The 15,836-nt window shown below is 39.8% G+C and overlaps 1 protein-coding gene across 7 annotated transcripts in view; it reads left to right on the top strand.

Moving 5' to 3' along the window:
• Rbm25 (RNA binding motif protein 25) overlaps positions 1 to 15,836 on the top strand; it is a 56,915-nt gene that overhangs the window by 37,802 nt on the left and 3,277 nt on the right. For all 7 annotated transcript variants that reach the window (XM_045154197.1, XM_045154204.1, XM_045154200.1 and 4 more), the window contains 8 exons: positions 2,599 to 2,821; positions 2,927 to 3,016; positions 4,937 to 5,010; positions 7,651 to 7,801; positions 10,686 to 11,010; positions 11,404 to 11,678; positions 11,981 to 12,079; positions 13,508 to 13,555. In XM_045154197.1, coding sequence (XP_045010132.1) covers positions 2,599 to 2,821; positions 2,927 to 3,016; positions 4,937 to 5,010; positions 7,651 to 7,801; positions 10,686 to 11,010; positions 11,404 to 11,678; positions 11,981 to 12,079; positions 13,508 to 13,555 — 1,285 coding nt within the window. The remainder of the gene's footprint in view (positions 1 to 2,598; positions 2,822 to 2,926; positions 3,017 to 4,936; positions 5,011 to 7,650; positions 7,802 to 10,685; positions 11,011 to 11,403; positions 11,679 to 11,980; positions 12,080 to 13,507; positions 13,556 to 15,836) is intronic.

Below are 15,836 nucleotides of genomic sequence, written 5' to 3'. Positions count from 1 at the left end.
GCGTCTTTAGGCGTCACAGGCAAGGGCTTAACCGCTAAGCCATCTCTCCAGCCTGTCATTTATTTTTTAAACATAGTGCCTCATTGTAGTCCAGTTTGCTTAGAAATCACTCTAGCTTCAGGTTGGCCTCAAACTCACAGTGATCCTCCTACGTATTCCTAGGATTAAAGGTGTGCACAAACTATTCATGAATATTCTACCTTTTTAGGGGCTTTTTAAAATTGGGATATGATTTTGTAATTTAGTTCATTTGAGAGTCATCTCATTCTTTAGAATCTAGACCAACAATAAAGTACATAGGTGAGTGCTTGAAGTTAGGGAGACAAGAAAGCTCACCTTTTTCAAGCTAGATTCAGAACATATATGATTTGTAGTTGTATTGATTGTAGCTAAGTGGAGGTCTACTATTTTTTTCAAAGATTTTTTAAATTTTATTTATTAGAGATAGAGAAGTAGGGAGAGAGAGTGAAATGGGCATGGCAGGGCCTCTAGGCACTGCAAATGAACTCCAGATGCATGTGCCGCCTTGTGCATCTGGCTGACTTGGGACCTGGAGAATTGAACCGGGGTCCTTAGCCTTCTCAGGCATGCACTTAACTCCGCTAAGCCATCTTTCCAGCCCGCAGATCCACTTTTGGTACCTGCATCGTAACAATGAACTTTATGTCTAGTGGGCATGAAAATCCCTCCTACCTCTGTCATCATAACTGTTAGTGAAAATTTGACATATAATAAAAGTTTTTAAAAATACTTTTTATGGCATATGAATCTATAAGTGACATATTATATTGGGTACATGAATGGATTCCTTTCCTCTCTCCCCCTCCCTCCTTCCCTCTCTCTCTTTCTTGAGGTACAGTCTCACTCTAGGTCATGCTGACCTGGAATTAACTATGTAGTCTCAGGGTGGACTTGAACTCTCGATCCTCCTATCTCTGCCTCCCGAGGGCTGGGATTAAAGGTGTTTGCGACCATGCCTGGCTTGGATTACTTTAATCATCATACTGTAATAACTTACAACATGTAGCCAGGCTTACCTTGAACTCCAGATCCTTTTGCTACAGCTAATTGAGTACTGGGATTACAGGTATGAGCCACCATATTCCTCTGGAGGCTAGAAGTGCAAGAAGCATGATAGTAACTTCTGCTCAGGTCCTTCTTGCTGCACTGTAACATTGTACAATCAATCACATGGCCAGCCAGCTTTCAGTTCACTCGATGTGTCAAAATAAGATTTCTTTTTAATAAATTAATTTTATTTGTATGAGAGAGATAGAGGGAGGGAGGGAGAGAGAGAAAGAAAGGGAGGGAGGGAGGGAGGGAGGGAGGGAGGGAGAGAGAGAGAGAGAGAGAGAGAGAGAGAGAGGGAGTGAGTGTGTGTGTGTGTGTGTGTGTGTGTGTGTGTGTGTGTGTTCATCAGGGCCTTCAGCTGCTAAATCTGAGCACCAGACGCATATGCCATGTTGTGCATCTGGCCTTGATCACTCGCAAAAAGTTGTTTTTTTTCCCCCTTGTGTTTTTGTTGTTGAGGCTATTGCATGTACCTCTTCCTCCCAATTTCTGGGGTTATAGGTAAACACCAACATGTCCTGTTCTTGTTAGGCTTTTAGAAATTTTTTTTTTTTTATTAATTTGCAAGCATTTAGAGACAAACAGACAGAGAATGAATACATCAGGGCCTCCAGCTGCTATAAACAAACTCCAGGTGCATTTGCCACTTTGTGCATCTTGTTTTACATGGCTACTGGGGAATTAAACCGGATCTTTAGCCTTTCCAGGTAAGTGTTAGCTACTAAGCCATCTCTCCAGCTTGTTGTTTGGATTTTAATAGGTTTATTTCATTTGGAAATGAAGAATACTTTTCTTTTTTACATAAATAGACAGTTAGCATTTTGTTAGCATTTTTTAATTTTTTTGTCTTATATTTTGTTTTTAACTTTTATTGACAACTTCTATAATTATAGACAATAAACCATGATGTGTGATTACTATTTCTTTTTCTTTGACTTCCACATACTAAGTTTAATTGCTTTAAAACAACAAAATTTAGTAACAACTGTCTAATATGCACCCATTATTATTGTAAAACTGTGAAATCAACATTACTTGAATTTGATCATTTATACAAAACTCATATTTTCTTTTGGCAAAAGATATAAATTCTCAAAGAACAGAGGAGCAGCCACCAGTTAAGGGTTGTGTTTGCTAAGAACCTCCCAAGTACTTGGAAAAATTGATGAGTCTTCGTAGTTTATAGTGCTGCAAAATTTTAATATTAAATTAATATATTAATATTAAATTCTTGATGTCTTAGAGAGATGACTTAATGGTTAAGGTACTGCTTGCAGAGCCTAGGAACTCATGTTGTAATATTTGGTCACACATAAGCCAGACACCCAATGACATAGGCACACAATGTTGCACATGTACACAAGGGGTCACACATGTCTGGAGTTCATTTGCCATGGCTGAAGGCCTTGGCACACCCATTCTCTCTCTCAAAATATGCGTAAAAATTTATAATTTATGTTTTCTTTTTGCTTGGTCCCTAAATAAAAACTCAATGTAGACTATTTCTTCATTCTTTTATTGACATAGAGAAAAGAGCAGAGATCGTGAAAGGGAACGGGAAAGGGAAAGAGAGAGAGAACGAGAACGGGAACGAGAGAGAGAACGAGAACGAGAGAGAGAACGTGAGAGAGAACGGGAAAGAGAAAGAGAGAAAGACAAGAAACGAGATCGAGAAGAGGATGAAGAAGATGCATATGAAAGAAGGAAACTGGAAAGAAAACTCCGAGAGAAAGAAGCTGCTTACCAAGAGGTAACTTGAGGAAATGTTGCTGTTCTTAAACTGTGGTATACTTGGTGGATAGACTTCCAGGAATCCGTTGTATAAACTTTCTAACATGGAAAATTTCTTTTCTAGCGCCTAAAGAATTGGGAAATCAGAGAACGAAAGAAAACAAGGGAATATGAGAAGGAGGCTGAAAGAGAAGAGGAAAGAAGAAGAGAAATGGTAAAATTTTGGGTTAAAAATAGTGAATATTTTGGAGGGGTAGGTTTTCAGTCTAGCCCAGGCTGTCATGGAATTTACTACAGTCTCAGGTTTGCCTTGAACTTACCGCAATTATCCCACCTCTGCCTCCTATTTGCTGGGATTAAAGGTGTGTGCCACCATGCCTGGTAAAAATAATAATTAAAAAAAATTGTTGGCTGGAGAGATAGATGGCTTAGTAGTTAAGGCACTTGCCTGCGGTTTGATTCTCCAGGTCTCACGTAAGCCAGATGCACATGTTTGCCCATGTGTCTGGCGTTTTGCAGGGTCTTGGAGGGCCTGGCGAGCCCATTCTCATTTTTTCTCTCATTCTCTCTGTCTCTAAGAAATAAATAAATCTTAAACAAAATTTTGAGCAGAGATTGAGAGTGAGAGAGAGAAAATGGGTGCACCAGTGTTTCTTGCCACTGAAAACCAAGTCCAGATGCATATGCAACTTTGTGTGTTTGGCTGTGCATGGAATCTGGGAAATCAAACCCAAGTTGGCAAGCTTGGAAACCAAGTATCTTTAACTGCTGAGCCAGTTCTTTAGCCCCCAAATAGTTTTATTTTTCAAATAAATAGGTCAAATCTTACTGCTAACTAAAAATCCTTATAATCACATAAGTTTCTCAGTTCACAATTTTTGTGTATTTCAGAAAGCATTGAGATAAATTCTGTTCCCATATCTCTACTTTCAATTTTTCTCTGAACATAAAATTATATTTGTATACTATCAAAGTAAACCTACCATAAAGTTACAAAAACTGGGTATTTACCGATAAGCTATTTTGTGAAGTTTCTGAAAAATTGTCAGTACATTTGAATGAAGCAGATAGTGGTTTTGAACTGTTTTTATCAGAGACATTGATTCTGTATATAACATTTATCAAGTAGGATTCTTTATGCTACCTTGTTCTTTACATGATCATATTATGTACTTGTTTAGTAAAATAAGTAAAAACATTACTAGTATTTACCTCAGTAGTATGCTCCATGTGTTCCACTTTTGGTAGAATAGGAAATTTCTTTTTATAGGTAGATTATCATCTAAAACCTTCAGAAAGTTAAAAGAGACATAACATAGAGGAAGGCTTTTTTTTTTTTCTTTTTTGGGGGGAGTGTCACTCTAGCTCAGGCTGACCTGGAATTCACTATGTAATCTCAGGGTGGCCTCAAACTCATGGCAATCTTCCTACCTGTGCCTTCTGATTCTGGGACTAAAACCGTGCATCACCACACCTGGCCTAATTGTATTTTTTTTTTGTTGGAAAAAAATTTTATATATGTATATGTATATGTATATGTATATGTATATGTATATGTATATGTATATGTATATGTATTATTGACAAATTCCATGATTGTAAACAATATCCCATGGTAATTCCCTCCTTCCCCCTAGTTTCTCCTTTAAAACTTCACTCTCCATCATATCCCCTCCCCCTCTTCAGTCAGTCTCTCTTTTATTTTTATGTCATCATCTTTTCCTCCTATTATGATAGTCTTGTGTAGGTAGTGTCAGGCAGTATGAGGTCATGGATATCCAGGCCATTTTGTGTCTGGAGGAGCAAATTGTAAGGAGTCCTACCCTTCCTTTGACTCCTTACATTCTCTCCGCCACCTCTTCTGCAATGGACCCTGAGCCATGACAGGTGTGATTGAAAAGGACAAGCTGGCCGTGGTGGCACATGCCTCGAATCCCAGTACTTGGGAGGCAGAGGTAGGAGGATAGCTGTGAGTTCGAGGCCACCCTGAGACTACATAGCAAATTCCAGGTCAGCCTGAGCTAGAGTGAGACCCTACTTCGGAAAAAAAATAAAAAAAAAAAAAGAAGAGGACAAATAATATGATGATGTATTTAACTTAATGTTGCATGTTTGATTCCTCATTTCTGCAAAGGCTAAAGAGGCTAAACGACTAAAGGAATTCTTAGAAGACTATGATGATGATAGAGATGATCCAAAATACTACAGGTAAGAAAGCTCTGTTGCACTGACTTTTAAGCCTTTTGGCTTTTCTTCAAGTTGTTTGCTTGATTTTTGCTGTCTGGGATCAAATCCAGAGCTTTGCACATGCCAGGCATGTCCTTTGTACCTGGGCTACACATTTCCCAGCCTTTATTTTCAATTTTATTTATTTATTAGAAAGGAGGGACCCAGGGAGAATAAGAATGGGTGTGCTGGGCCCTCTAACTACTACAGTGGAACTCTAAGACACATGTGCCATCATGTGCATCCGGCTTATGTGTGATCTGGAGAATCAAACTTGCTTAAAAACCAACAATTCTAGGCTAGGTGTGGTGGTGGTGCTTGTGTGCCTTTAATTCCAGTATTTTGGAGGAAGAGGTAAGAGGATCGCCATGAGTTTGAGGTCAGCTTGTGCTAAGGTGAGCCCCTAGCTCAAAAAACAAAACAAAACTTAACAAACAATAAAAAAAGAATCAACAAATCGCTGGGCATGGTTCCACACGCTTTTAATCCCAGCACTCGGGAGGCAGAGGTAGGAGGATTGCTGAGAGTTCAAGGCCACCCTGAGACAACATTGTGAATTCCAGGTCAGCTTGGGCTAGGGTGAGACCCTCCCTCATAAAAAGGTTTTTTCCCATGTACCTTAGAAAGTCAATCACATGACATTATACCAAGCTATGTTTAGCTTTGCAGTTAGTCTAAACATTTTAATCTTTTTAGTCTGACCTTTTCTCCTAACTCATGAACATTTGAAGACATTATTGCAAAGAACTCCAATATCCTGCCTTTCTTTGTTCCCCTTTCATTTCATTTTGTCCATTTTTAAAAATTTTTGTTTATATATGTATTATACACTGTGTGTAGTAGAAAGCTTCAGCTTCCCTGAGATGAACTTCCAAACAAGACCTAGTTATGAAGGAAGGGTTATTTACTTACAGCTTACAGATCCAGGGCAAATTCCATAATGGCAGAAGAAGCTGGCCTCCTTTTACAGGTCTAAGCAGTGTGTGAGAGAGAGAGGCCAAAAGCCACATAGCATACTTCAGGAACTCCAGGAGGACACGAGACATTCATATCTTTAGATTGCAGATCTTTAGATTGGAATCTCATATACACTACCACATCTTAGGGCTGGGACCGAATTATCCACCTCCTCCATCCTGGTGTCTGCAGATCTAAACTACAAACTAATAAAACACTGAATATATTGGGGCCCATCTATTCAAACTACCACGCTGCATATTCTCCCTTGCGTTTCTGAATAGGTATTGTAGCATTTATGCATTATGACAAAATTTTTTTGATACCATCCAAACAAATTGTAAAGTTCTGAAGATATGGATAGTTTCATGATACCATTTTGTTATCTGTGGTGTGCATGACATGTTGCAGGCCTAATACGTACGTTGAATGTGTAGGTAACTTTTGTGTAGAAGTACCACAGTGATAGAGCATTGGAATTAGTAATTTAAATCCAGAGTGCCAGTTATTTCATATAAATGTAGAAAGTGCCAGAAAAGTGCCAGAACTGTTGAATTGTGGAACCATAGAATGGCAATGCATAACTTCCACATTATTCAACAGAGTAAACTTGTTAGTAGAGAGTCCTTGTTTTGTTTTGCTTTATATAATTTCAGGGTGGCCTCAAATTCCACCATGCCTGGCTGAGAGAACCTTTTTGCTTTTGATTTTTTGAGGTAGCCACACTAACCCAGGTTGACCTAGGATGCAGTCTGTGGTCCCAAGTTGTCATCAAACTCATGACAGTCATCCTACATCTGCCTCTCGAGTGCTAAGATTAAAGGAGTGCACCACCACACCTGGCTTTGATTCTATCTAGCCTGATCTTATATTTTCCTTCTTGTACCTCTAAATTACTGGGATTAAAGGAAGCCCCCCCACCCCCAGGTTAGTGCCTTACTCTAATCCAGGATGACCTGGAAATCACTATGTACCCTCACAATGATTCACTTACCTCTGCCTCCAGAGTGCTGTGATTAAAGGCATGTGCCACTATGGAGTGGCTTTTTTTTTTAAGAGTACTTTTACCTCATAACATGGTGGACATGTACTATATATTGAGTTAGGGTAGTACCAGAACTATTGTTAGTAGTTGTAGTACTATTTGTTCTACTTGTTTTTCACACCTTTCCAGATAATAAAATGTAGATTACATGTTGGATTCACTGTGGGGTAGGTACAAAATAGCTTTGTTTCTAATGAAAGCTGCCTTTTGGCCTGTCAGTTTCAGGCTGAAGTGTGGTAATAAATGTAAGGTAGTACTTGTTAATAGATTAAGATGTTCAAGCCAAAGGGAAAGTAAGACTGCTTACAAGGCATTCTTCCAGACACAAAATAGCCTGGATATCCATGACCTCCAATGCCTGATACTACCTACACAGAATCCTCATACCAGGAAAAGGTGATTGACATCGAAATAAGAGACCAATTAAGAGGGGGAGGGACGTGATGGAGAGTAGAGCAGACTGACATGTTCAGAGAACCACACACTGCCTTAGGCATTGCATAGATGCATGGGAGTTCTCTTCCTTAATACGTAGTTTTTAGATTCCAAAAAGCCACTGTTGGTGACATCTGTGTACCAGGCAGTAGTGATCTTATTACTGAATGAAACCTCTTTTTCAGGGGTAGTGCTCTTCAGAAAAGGTTGCGTGATAGAGAAAAAGAAATGGAAGCAGATGAACGAGATAGGAAGCGGGAGAAGGAAGAACTTGAGGAAATCAGGCAACGCCTACTGGCAGAAGGACACCCAGATCCAGATGCAGAGCTCCAGAGGGTAAGATATTATATCTGTTTTAATTTTGCTTTAAGATTATTAGTTGTCGCCTCCCCCCTTACCCCCGTAGGGTTTTACTGTAGCCCAGGCTGACCTGAAATTGACTATGTAGTCTTAGGGTGGCCTTGAACTCACAGTGATCCTCCTACTTCTGCCTCCCAAGTGCTGGGATTAAAGGGTTGAGCTACCATGCCCGGTTTCTTTTTTGTTGTTTGTTTGTTTGTTTTTTGTTGTTGTTGTTTGTTTGCCTTTTTAATGGTAAGGTTTCACTCTAGCTCATGCTGACCTGGAATTCACTATATAGTTTCAGGCTGCCCTTGAACTCACAGCAGTCCTCCTACCTCTGTGTTCTGGTGCTTGGATTATAGGTGGGCGCCACCACATCTGGTTGAACTTTATTCTTTTAATTAATTTTTTAAATTTTTATTTATTTGAAAGATACAGATATATATAGAGAGAATGGGTGCACCAGGGCCTCCAGCCACTGCAAAAGAACTCCAGACGCATGCGCCCCCTTGTGCATCTGGCTAACACGGGTCCTGGGGAGTTGAGCCTCGAGCTGGGGTCCTGAGGCTTCACAGGCAAACACTTAACCTCTACACCATCTCTCCAGCCATGAACTTTATTTATTTATTTATTTATTTTTTATTTTTTATTTTTTTGAGAAACTGGCTATAATACCTACAAGCCCACCCCCAACAATACATTGCCTCCAGGAGGCATTACTTCCCAAATCTCCATCAGTTGGGAACCTAGCATTCAGAACACATAAGTGTATGGGAACTTTTGAATCAATCCACCACATTCTGCCCCTGGGTCCCATAAACAGATAACCATACATGATGTAAAATACAATGTATTTATAGTCCATCTATAAAAATCCTCATAGATTTTACCAATCCTAATGATTGGACTTTATTCTTTTTTGTTTGTTTGTTTGTTTGTTTGTTTGTTTTTTGAGGTAGGGTCTCACTCTGGCTCAGGCTAACCTGGAATTCACTATGTAGTCTTAGGTTGGCCTTGAACTCACAGTGATCCTCCTACCTCTGCCTCCCAAGTGCTGGGATTAAAGGCGTGCGCCACCAGGTCCAGCTGGACTTTATTCTTAATGTATTATTTATTTATTTATTTATTTGAGAGAGAGAGAGATTGATTTTGATTGATTGATTAAGAATGGGCACACCTGGGCCTCCAGCCACTGGAAACGAACTCCAGAAGCATGTGCCCCCTTGTGCATGTGGCTTAATATATTATTTATTTGAGAGAGAGAGAGTGAATGTACTTTTTATTTATTTATTTTTTTGGTTTTTTTTTGAGGTAGGGTCTCACTCTAGCTCAGGTTGACCAGGAATTCATTATGTAGTCTCAAGATGGCATTGAACTCACGGCGATCTTCCTACCTTTGCCTCCTGAGTGCTGGAATTAAAGGCGTGCGCCACCACGCCCGACTGTAGTTTATTCTTTAAGATGAGTTCTCTCACTCAACCTAGTGCTTACCACTACAGGTAGACTAGGTCAACATTGAGCCCCAGGGAATCCCTTTTTCGGCCTTCCCAGTGGTAGTATTATAGCTACACACTACCATACCACATTCTACATGGTTTCTTGGGATCTAAACTCATGTCCTTATGCTTATGTGGCAAGTACCTTATGCAGTGAACCATCTTCTAAGCTGTCAGGTGTCATTTTGTAAAGCAGTAGGCTATTGTGTAGGTCCAAACATTCTTACCTTCTTCTTTTTTTTTTTTTTAATATTTTTTGCTCATTTTTTATTTATTTGAGAGCGACAGACACAGAAAGAAAGACAGATAGAGGGAGAGAGACAGAATGGGCGCGCCAGGGCTTCCAGCCTCTGCAAACGAACTCCAGACGCGTGCGCCCCCTTGTGCATCTGGCTAACGTGGGTCCTGGAGAACCGAGCCTCGAACCGGGGTCCTTAGGCTTCACAGGCAAGCGCTTAACCACTAAGCCATCTCTCCAGCCCCTTACCTTATTCTTGAATTTAAGAATTGAGCATTGGGAGCTGGCCATGGTGGGCCTCAGCCACCGAAATCATTCCAATTCATTCTCTCCCTTTCTCTCTCTCTGTTCATCGGATTTTCCAAAAGGAAAAAGAAAAAAAAAAAAAACTCCACTAGAACAGTATTGAGTGTCTGTAATCACAGCATTCCTATTGCTAGATAACAGGTGAAGACACGAGAATCCCCATTTATTCAACTTGTCAATTTGTGTTCACTTACTCATACAAAAGTAAAATAATTTGAGCCTCAGTACCATTTTTAAAAAATATTTTTATTTGGGCTGGAGAGATAGCTTGGAGGTTAAGCACTTGCTTGTGAAGCCTAAAGACCCCCATTCGAGGCTCTATTCTCTAGGACCCACGTTAGCCAATGCACAAGGGGGCATATGCATCTGAAGTTCAATTGCAGTGGCTGGAGGCCCTGGTGCGCCCATTCTCTCTTTCTCTGCCTCTTTCTCTCTGTCTGTTCACTCTCAAATAAATAAATGAACAAAAATATTAAAAAATTTAAAAATAAAAATATTTTTATTTAATTATTTGAGAGAGTGTCAGTGAGCAAAGAGAGAGAGAGGGAGAAAGACAGACACAGACAGAGAAGGGGCACAGCAGGACCTCCAGCCCTGCAAACGAACTAGAGACATACGTGCCACCTATACATTGGCTTACATGGGTACTGAGGAGCCCAACCTGGGTCCTTAGACTTCACAAGCAAGTGTCTTAACTGCTAAGCCATCTTTCCAGCCCTCAGTACCACCTTGTAAAAGTACTATACAGAAAGTGCTACAAGGCAAAAAGGAAGTTCTAGTTGGCAGTCTCTTACAAGCCCAGACTTTTTTGTTGTAGTTTTGGTTTGTTTGTTTGTAGATGGAACAAGAGGCTGAGAGACGCAGACAACCTCAAATAAAGCAAGAACCAGAGTCAGAGGAGGAAGAGGAGGAAAAGCAAGAAAAAGAAGAAAAACGAGAAGAGCCCGTTGAAGAGGAAGAAGAGCCAGAGCAGAAGCCTTGTCTCAAGCCTACTCTGAGGCCCATCAGCTCTGCCCCATCTGTCTCCTCTGCCAGTGGCAATGCTACACCCAACACGCCTGGGGACGAGTCTCCTTGTGGGATTATTATTCCTCATGAAAACTCACCAGATCAGCAGCAACCTGAGGAGCATAGGCCAAAAATAGGACTAAGTCTTAAACTGGGTATGTTGCCATTTTCTCCTTTTCTCCCTGTCTCCCCCATATGTCCCAGCAAATTTTGCTATAAGGAAAAAGGGAGGGAAAAAAAAAAAAAAAACAAGAACAAATACATAGCTCTCTGGTAGGTAGATAGCAAAGTATTCAACAATGTCTTTCTAGCTCATGATTGTTTTCATAGTTCTACTAGTGCTCCTAAATCTGCAGCTGCTTCGAGTTCTGAGAAGAAGTGAAAAGTTAAATTTTCTAGCACTTGTGAGTAAGAGAGTTATTTTTTATAGTTGGGATCTTTTTGGAGATTGTGAAAGTATATTTGCACTCATTTTTGAGGGATGGTGGGTTGTCATACTGAACATGTGAAAATGATGCCTTCATGCTAAGATAGTGTTCTTACTATAGGTGCTTCTAATAGTCCTGGTCAACCTAATTCTGTGAAGAGAAAGAAACTACCCGTAGATAGTGTCTTTAACAAATTCGAGGATGAAGATAGTGATGATGTGCCCAGAAAAAGAAAACTGGTTCCTTTGGATTATGGTGAAGATGATAAAAATGCTACCAAAGGCACTGTAAACACTGAAGAAAAGCGCAAACACATTAAGAGCCTCATAGAGAAAATCCCCACTGCCAAACCTGAGCTTTTTGCTTATCCTCTGGATTGGTCTATTGTAGATTCAGTAAGTAATAATTAACATATTAGTAATGTTGTGGGTGGAGGGAGGTTGAATGTGGCATGCCCCTGGACTTGATTATAGTAATGACAATTTCATAGTGACCTTCTTGACACTGTGGCTGTTGATAACTAATTAAGTATTATGGCAAAGGAATTTATATTACTAGGGAAATTCTTGGTGGTACTGGAAGTCTTCATGAAGAAGGAAACAATTCAGTTTTTGATTGAACTGATTTTGTGGAGATAGTAAATATAATAAAAAGTTGTAATTATTTAATAGTTTGGTAACAATGCTGTCTTTTGCAGATATTAATGGAACGAAGAATTAGACCGTGGATCAATAAGAAAATTATAGAATATATAGGTGAAGAAGAAGCTACATTAGTTGATTTTGTTTGTTCCAAGGTTTGTTACCCCCCATTTAAAAAGTATATTTATTGATTTATTTGAGAAAATAGACTACCTTGTGCATCTGGCTACATAGGTCCTAGAAAATTCTGTCCTTTGGCATTGCAAGCAAGCACCTTAGCCACCAAGTCATCTCCATTAAAACCTGTGAAGAATTAGGCCCTCCTGTTTTTCTTTTTCTTTTTTTCTTTTTTTTTTTTGGTTTTTCGAGGTAGGGTCTCACTCTAGCCCAGGCTGACCTGGAATTCACTATGGAGTCTCAGGGTGGCCTCAAACTCACACGGCAATCCTCCTACCTCTGCCTCCCAAGTGCTGGGATTAAAGGCGTGCGCCACCACGCCCGGCTAGGCCCTCCTGTTTTTCCTTTCACCTTTCTTTTTTTTTTTTTTTTTTTTAAATGTATGGTCTCACTGTAGCCCAGGTTGACCTGAAATTCACTATACAGTCTCGGGGTGGCTTCGAACTCATGGTGATCCTTCTACCTATGCTTCCCAAGTGGTGGGATTAGAGGCATTTGCCACCACGGCCAGCTTAACCTTTCCTCTTTTTTTAAAAAAAAAATTATTTATTTGAAAGAGAGACAGAAATAGGCAGGTAGAGAGAGAAAGAGAGTAGGCACACCAAGGAGTGCAGCCATTGCAAATGAACTCCAGCTGCATCTGTCTCCTTGTGCCTCTTGCTTACGTGGGTTCTTTGTCTTTGCAGGCAAGTACCTTAACCACTAAACCATCTCTCCAGCCCTAGTGTTAAATGTTTTAAACAACTGTAATGAGGTACAGTTGATATATAAAATTGCAGTGAGTTTGAGGACACCCTGAGACTATTACATAGTGAATTTCAGGTCAGCCTGTGTTAAAGGGAAGCGCTTACCTTGAAAATCCAACAAACAAAAGAAAAAACAAGTTGGATATGGTGGTACACACCTTTTTCCCCTAGCACTTGGAAGACAGAGGTAGGAGAATCACCTTGAGTTCTGAGACACCCTGAAACTATATAGTGAATTCTAGGTCATTGTGAGCTAGAGTGAGACCCCTACTTCTACAAACCAAAACAAAAAAAAAACTGGAAAAACAATGTCCAAATAACAAAAGACTGCTGGCTCGAGTTCAGTTTTCTAGTAGTTACTTAAAGTGATACGTGCTTCTGTGGTTTCATTACACCCACAAGACAATGGTGCGTACACATATAAGTAACAAATATAGAATGTAACAAAGCTTTTGCCCTTTAGGTAGATCTCTACCCAGGAAATGAAGATAAAAAATATTCCATAAAATTAAGAAAAACAAATATAGAAAGGCTTACCCAGATTGGTTTCTCAGTCATAAGAAATTCCTCTACCAGTTTGAGGTTTTGTACCTTAAAACTTAATGACTATTGCTAATATTTTTGTTTCTTCTTAACATGACAGTTTTTTGTTTCTTTTAGGTTATGGCTCATAGTTCACCTCAGAGCATTTTAGATGATGTTGCCATGGTAAGTTAGAAGTCCATTGCATCTTTATGAACAAAATACTTTCTAAGTTTGAATAATTTTCTATGTGGCAGTTTCAGAATCTTTTTATTGTTCTGAATTAAAAGTTTGAAAATGGTTTTGTTGTAGAGTATTTACATTTAATTCATGTTGTGATTTGATGAGAAATTTGAGGGAGACAGTATCCATGATTAGAAAAATCACTGATTAAACTGTAGGGATTGTGTTATGAAGAAAATAATACCTGGAGAGAGAACTGGAGGTTTGAGGGAATTAACTAGTGGTTTCAGTGGAGTTGATGGAAACATAATAGAGTAATAGCAACTTGAAAATGGTTTTGGTAAGAATGTTCAACAATCTGTTTTTCCCAAACTCCTTTTTTTGGGGGGGGGTTGTCAAGGTAGGATCTCACTTTAGCCCAGGTTGACCTGGCATTCACAATGTTGTCTTAGGGTGTCCTTGAACTCACAGCAATCCTTCTACCTCTGCCTCCTGATTGCAGGGATTAAGGGCATGTACCACCACGCCTGGCTTCCGAACTGTGCTCTGTACTGTCAATCATTTTTTCTATTTCCATTTTTTTGTTTTTGGTTTTTTGAGGTAGGGTCTCACTCTACCCCAGGCTGACCTGGACTGTGGAGTCTCAGGGTGCCCTTGAACTCATAGCGATCCTCCTACCTCTGCCTCCCGAGTGCTGGGATTAAAGGCATGTGCCACCATGCCCAGGCTGTCAATTCCATTATGTGTGTCTGTTACTTCTGAAATATGATGTACTTATTTTACTTGTCTGAGAGGGAGAGAGAATGGTCGCTCCACGGTCTATAGCCACTGCATACAAACTCTAGATGCATGTACCACCATGAGCATCTTGCTTACATGGGTTATGGGATATAGTATAGAACTTGGATCCTTAGGTTTTTGGCCAAGTGCCTTAACTGTTAAGACATCTCTCCTACCCTGAAATATAACTTCTCTGACATTCATGTTGCAACATAATTCTCAAGCTACAATCAAACATTGCTGATAAGTCTGTTTATTAATTCTTAAAATGTCAGGTGTCATGGCTCATGACGAAAGTCGTAATCCCAGCTTTTCCATAACCTTTTAGGGAGATTGTTGTGAATTAGTTGTCACCCTGGCCTTCTGAGTAAATTCTGTGTCATCCTGAGCTAGAATATGACAGTCTCAAAAACAAACCAAAAAAAAAAATCATCTCAGTTGCTGGAGAGATGGTTCAGTAGTTGAACGTGCTTGCTTGCAAAGCCTGCTGTCCTGGGTTCAATCTCCAGTATTCACATGAAGCCATAATCCCAAAGTGGTGCACATTTCTAGTGTCTGCATGAAGCCCAGGCTGACATGGAATTCTCTATGTAGTCTCAGGGCCTCAAACTCACGGTGATCCTCCTACCTTTGCCTCCTGAATGCTGGGATTAAAGACGTACACCACTATGCCCAGCATACAAATAAAAATTTTTAAATTAAATTTTTTACCTTATTTTTAGTTCTTACTGAGCACTAATTAATTATCTGCCAAGCATTCTTCAGAGCACTTTATTGCATGATGTTCTGAGTCTTTTTAATTTAATTTTTAAACAATTATTTATTTGTTAGGAAAGAGAGAATGGGTGCCTCTGGCCACTGCTAACAAATTTCAGATTTGTGTGCCACTTCGTGCATCTGGCTTTATGTGGGTACTGGGGAATTGAATCATGGTCATTTGGTTTTGTAGGCCTGCCCCTTAATTGCTGAGGCATCTCTCTAGTCCTAGTTTTGGTGTTTTTTTTATTTATTTTTATTTTTTGGTTTTTTGAGGTAGAGTTGAAGCACCTTCAACCATTGAGCCATCTCTCCAGCCCTTGAGAATTTTTTTTTTTTTTTTTTTTTTTTGGTGAGATAGGGTCATATTCTAGCCCAGGCTGACCAAGAATTTACTGTGTGGTCTCAGTGTGGCCTTGAACTCATGGAAATCCACCTACCTCTGCCTTCTGAGTGCTGGGATTGAAGGTGTGCCCCACCACGCCTGTCCTAGTTTTGGTGTTTTTTGAGGTAGGGTCTCACTCTAACTCACTTTGTATTTCCAGTCTGGCCTTGAACTCCTACCTCTGCCTCCCTTTGCTGGGATTAAAGGTGTGTACCACCAGTCCTGGCCTCTAAATTTCCAAAGTATTATATATTGTATAATGGAGCAAAATTTCCTCTATTTCACAATTAAGGGAGGTGAGATACACTGAGCGTAACTATTCCAAAGCAAGGTCACACATTTAGTAAATAGTCCAAGTTAGAT

Source organism: Jaculus jaculus, chromosome 7 (genome assembly GCF_020740685.1).
Source record: "Jaculus jaculus isolate mJacJac1 chromosome 7, mJacJac1.mat.Y.cur, whole genome shotgun sequence".
NCBI lineage: Eukaryota > Metazoa > Chordata > Mammalia > Rodentia > Dipodidae > Jaculus > Jaculus jaculus.
Note: the sequence above shows the minus strand (reverse complement) of the source record. Positions and strands in the feature narration are given on the sequence as shown.